Source organism: Galeopterus variegatus, unplaced genomic scaffold (genome assembly GCF_000696425.1).
Source record: "Galeopterus variegatus unplaced genomic scaffold, G_variegatus-3.0.2 Scaffold4511, whole genome shotgun sequence".
NCBI lineage: Eukaryota > Metazoa > Chordata > Mammalia > Dermoptera > Cynocephalidae > Galeopterus > Galeopterus variegatus.
In genome coordinates, this window is record NW_007730622.1 from 103,120 (window position 1) to 108,793 (window position 5,674).

The window sequence follows — 5,674 nt, forward strand, 5'->3', positions numbered from 1 at the left end:
TGAAGGTGAGCTCTTGCCATTCTTCCAAGAATCAGACTTAGCACTTTTACAAAGTCCTACATTACTTCTCATTAACAGAACACTGTATTAACAAAGCTGAGGTGATTGTCAAGTTAGAAGAAAGAGCAGAGCCATGGACAATAGAAGAATGCCCAAACCAGATCCTGCAAGGTTTCTCAGCACATACAGTGCACAGTGCAGAAGCCAAGAAAAGTAAAGCCCGTTAGATGTTGGAAGTGTTCAGCTGTTTATAGCAATTTTTTCCCCAAGTCTCAGACTTGAGGATGGCTCATCTGCAATCCTGTATTGCATAATCTCCAAGGTGGAGTGTCCCATGTACATCCCGATATTTTATCTTGCTGAATCTCTTTTGTATATACCCAAAATCTATTTCCTGCATTTCTCTTCTTTGACATTTATTTTTCCTATTTGCTTTCTTAACATTTTCTGTTGTGCTTGTGTCTTCAATTCTCATGTACTTTTTTTTTTATACTGTATCTGTTTGTTTTGTATTGTTTCTGACAGAAAACCTGTAACTGGGTAATTTATAAAGAAAAAAAATCTTTTTCTTAGAATTCTGTTCTGGAGGCTCAGCATTCCAAGTTCAAGGGGTTGCATCTGGTGTGGGCCTTTGTTCTTGTGGGAACTCTTCACAGAATCCCAAAGTAGTGCAGCGTATCACATAGCAATTCACTAAAAAAATTGGAAAAGAGGTACAGCAATGAGCCTTGTACCACCACATCAAAAATCATGAAGCTGAGGAAAACCCTGCATGGGAGAATGGAAAGGGTGGTCCTTGACTTTCAAGGAAAACCAGGAAATTCTGGATACCAAGGCTATGTGAACTAAGGGTTCCATGTTGAGGGGATAAGGTTGTTGGTTGGGGGAGGAGTTCGAAGTTAGCAATTTTGTTTTCTTTGTGGAAATTATTCAGGAAAAAAAAAAAAGAAATTTGCAGGAGACTCGTTTTATGAGAATAGAATACCACCAAAACTTCACTGCACAAAACAAAAGCATTCATAAGAAATGAATTATCAAGTGGTGGTCCACATACCAGAAATTGGGAATAGAATACAAGTTGATTTGAGATGTCAAAAGAACACATTTCAAAGATGCGGGAACAGCCTTGGATGCAGAATCAAATATTTTAGAACAGAAGTGGTTGTCTGTGGGGGGAAAATGACGTTTCCTTTATTGTAATGGCTTATGAGAAGCAGAAGAAGTCAGGTAAAGTGAAAAGCTTGGAGGAAGCTATCTTTATCTAGCGTGGAGAAGAGAATATTTTATTCCTAGAAAATTTTCCACATTCCTATAGCCATTTTCTAAGGGAGGAGTGTAAAGCATATAAACATAAATGCAAAATCCTTATCCTCAGCCATGTTCCTGCACATGTGATAAAAAAATTGGCTCACTTCTATACCTGAAAGTAGCTGATGAAGGAAAACCTAGCCATCTTCATAGTGAAATAATGAGAAAATAGCAGCAGGAGACAACCATTGTTGTAAAAATAAAACAGAGAAAATGGTGTAAAGAACTGAAAGGTACTTAGATGAAAACTACAAGTAGGTAAAAAATAAAAATTCTTAATGAATATTTGCTTATAAGTTAAAATTTAACAACAATGAACAAAAAAGGGGGAAAAAACATGATACAATGTTAGAAAATATATTACTATAGTAGTACATTGTTAGAGAAAATTCCGTAAACTCATAAAGCCAATACTCATCATTGATTTTTTTTTTTTTGTCTTTTTGTCTTTTTGTCTTTTTCCGTGTCCGGCAACGGATCGCAACCCTCAGTGTTGCCCCTGTACCGGACCGGGGACCAGCAACGGGATCGCAACCCTCAGCGCCGCCCCCGTGCCTCACTCAGCCAGTGAGCGGGAACCGGTCTGTATGTGGGATCCGAACCCTCGGGCGGGAGCGCCGCCGCGCTTCCCAAGCGGCGCACTATCCAGTGCGCCACCAGGCCGGCCCAATCATCATTGATTATTTTATAAAATTTTGTTGCTGGGATTGGAAGGCATTTCTGTATGTTTACTTGAGCAACCAACGAGATGTGCTTAAGTGTGGTTCATGATAGTTACTTTTTTGTCATTTCAGATGTCCAGATAGATGATAGCCTAGTGGAGAGGAACCAAGAATGTCATGGCAGATGCTTGCAGCAAAGTGTAATCACCAACAGCAACACAGCAGCTGAGGAGAGAGTTGTGTTAGGAAAATCATTTTATTTGAATTCATATCATGCTTTAAATCTGATTATAAATAATGGAAACTATTCAGGGAAGGGACATGAGGAGTTTTGCATATGTCAGAATGCACTTTTTCCTAGAGAGCCTGATGAGATGCCTGCTGGAGAGAAACCCAATGACCATCATACAACTGGAAAATTACCCAGACATTGTGAGCATCTTAGTCAGCATACCAGTATTCAAACTGGGAAGCAGCCTTTAGAATACAGTGGAAAGGGGAAATCCTCTAACACAGAGCCAATAATATTTACACAGATTCATATGGATGAGACAACATATAAGTATAATGAACATGGGAAAGGTTGTGGTAACTCAGCTGACATTGATCAGGAAATAAATCAGGTAGAAATGAAAACTGTTCAATGTGGTATATGTAGGCAAATGTTCTATAAAAAATCTGAACTGAGTAAACATCAGATTATGCACACAGTAGAGAAACACTATAAATATACTGAATGTGAGAAATCTTTAATTAAGAAATTATACTTTACCTCACATCAAAAGAAGCTTTATGGTTGTACTGAACATGAGAAAATTTCTTGTCAGAATTCACACCTTACAATGCATCAGAGGTCTCACACAGGAGAAATGTACTGTGGAGGTATTAACTGTGGAAAAAGCTTCTGTGAGAAGTCACTCCTCAGCCATCCTGAGAGAATTCACACAAGTGAAATACCAGATGGAGGTAGTGAATGTACAAAATTTTCCTACCATGACTCTACGCTCACTGTGCATCAGAGAATTCACAAGAGTGAGAAACGATGTAAAGAATATAAAAAAAATTCTACAGTAATAAATGTGGTAAAACCTTTCACCAAAACTCATACTGCAGCAGCCATCAGAGAATTGACATAGGTGAGAGACCATGTGAATGTAAAGAATGTAAGAAAGCTTTCTTCCATAAGTCAGTCCACATTTTATATCAGAGAACTCACATGGGTGAGAAACCACATGAATGTACAGAATATGGCAAAGCTTTTAACCAAAAGTCAGAGTTCAGCAGGCATGACAGAATTTACACATGTGAGAAACCATATGAATGCAGACAATGTGGAAAAATTTTGAACCATCAGTCACACCTCTGGAAGCATCAGAGAACTCACATAGATGAGAAACCATATGAATGTAAAAAAGGTAGAAAATCTTTTAGTGAAAAGTCACACCTCTGCAGGCATGAGAGAACACACACAGGTGAGAAACCATATGAATGTAAACAATGTGGAAAAGCTTTGAGTGGAAAGAGAGAACTCAGCAGGCATGAGAGAACACACACAGGTGAGAAACCATATGAATGTAGACAGTGTGGAAAAACTTTTAAGTATAAGTCACACCTCTGCATACATCAGAGGACTCACACAGGTGAGAAACCACATGAATGTAAAGAATGTGGAAAAACTTTTAACCATAAGTCACAACTCTGCATCCACCAGAGGACTCACACAGGTGAGAAACCATATGAATGTAAAGTGTGTGGGAAAGCTTTTAGTGGAAAGTCATATTTCACCATTCATCAGAGAACTCACACAGGTGAGAAACCATATGAATGTAAAGTGTGTGGGAAAGCTTTTAGTGGAAAGTCATATTTCACCATTCATCAGAGAACTCACATGGGTGTGAAACCATATGAATGCAAAGAATGTGGAAAAGCTTTTAACTACAAGGTAAGCCTCAGCATTCATCAGAGAACTCACACAGGTGAGAAACCATATGAATGCAAAGAATGTGGAAAAGCTTTTAACCGAAAGTCACACCTCAGCAGGCATGAGAGAACTCACACAGGTGAGAAACCGTTTGAATGTACAGAATGTGGAAGAACTTTTAACCGTAAGTCACACCTCAGCAGGCATGAGAGAACTCACACAGATGAGAAACCATATGAATGTAGAGAATGTGGAAAAACTTTTAACCATAAGTCACACCTCAGCATTCATCAGAGAGCTCACACAGGTGAGAAACCATATAAATGTAGAGAATGTGGAAAAACTTTTAAACATAAGTCACACCTCAGCAGGCATGAGAGAAGACACACAGGTGAGAAGCCATATGAATGTAAAGAATGTGGAAAAACTTTTAACCGTAAGTCACACCTCAGCAGGCATGAGAGAAGACACACAGGTGAGAAACCATATGAATGTAAAGAATGTGGAAAAGCTTTTAGTGAAAAGTCATACCTCAGGTGGCATGAGAGAACTCATGCAGGTGAGAAACCACATGAATGTAGAGAATGTGGAAAAACTTTTAACTATAAATCACACCTCTACATCCATCAGAGGACTCATACAGGTGAGAAACCATATGAATGTAAAGAATGTGGAAAAGCTTTTAGTGGAAAGTCATATTTCACCATTCATCAGAGAACTCACATGGGTGTGAAACCATATGAATGCAAAGAATGTGGAAAAGCTTTTAACTACAAGGTAAGCCTCACCATTCATCAGAGAACTCACACAGGGGAGAAACCGTATGAGTGTAAAGAATGTGGAAAAGCTTTTAGTGGGAAGTCATATTTCACCATTCATCAGAGAACTCACACGGGTGAGAAACCATACAAATGCAAAGAATGTGGAAAAGCTTTTAACTACAAGGTAAGCCTCAGCATTCATCAGAGAACTCACACAGGTGAGAAACCATATGAATGCAAAAAATGTAGAAAAGTTTTTAACCACAAGGTAAATGTCAGCATCCAGCAGAGGACTCACACAGGTGAGGAACCATATGGATGTAGAGAATGTGGAAAAACATTTAGCTGAAAGTCACATTTCAGCATTCATCAGAGAACTCACACAGGTGAGAGAAACCATATTAATGTAAAGAATGTGGAAAAGCTTTTAACCAAAATTCCCAACTCAGCAGCCATCAAAGAATATGCATAGGTGAGAAACCATGTGAATGTAAGAAATGTGGGAAAACAGTTTACTGGAACTAACCATAATAGACATGAGCAAATTCACACATGGGAAAATGCCAATTTACGTAATGACTGTGGGAGAAGGTTTTGCCATGAATCACATGTCACGTTTCATCAGAGAATTCACAGCAAGAAGCAGCCCTATAAATGCACAGCTGTCCCTTGGTATTGGAACCATCCCTTGGAGGATGGTTCCAGGAGCCCCTGTTGATGAAAACACTTGCAAATGATGAAGCCCCTTCTATAAATGGTGTGCTGTTTCAATATTACCTGTGAACTTTTTTCTGCATCCTTTGCGTCTTGTATAGAATATTTGTATTACTGAATAGAGAAGAAATTCCTTGTAAATAGTTGTTATGCTGTGTTGTTTTTTACATGTATTATAGTTTTATTTTTTTCTTTTGATTTTTGTAAGTGGTTGAGTCAGCAGATGTGCAACACTCAGATATAGAAGGGGGTCAATAATTGTGAAAACATCTTTTTTCAGCAGTTACAGGGCTGGCTATAGTTAGTGT

General features: G+C 38.6%; 1 protein-coding gene across 1 annotated transcript; it reads left to right on the top strand.

Annotated features, from left to right (window-relative positions):
- Positions 1 to 3,130: 3,130 nt before the first annotated feature.
- LOC103603228 (zinc finger protein 268-like) lies at positions 3,131 to 5,318 on the top strand. Its single transcript, XM_008587719.1, is given in 3 exon segments — positions 3,131 to 4,030; positions 4,115 to 5,040; positions 5,043 to 5,318. Coding segments are annotated over 3 exon segments (1,905 nt in total). The 5' UTR covers positions 3,131 to 3,186; the 3' UTR covers positions 5,178 to 5,318.
- The last annotated feature ends 356 nt before the right edge of the window (positions 5,319 to 5,674 follow it).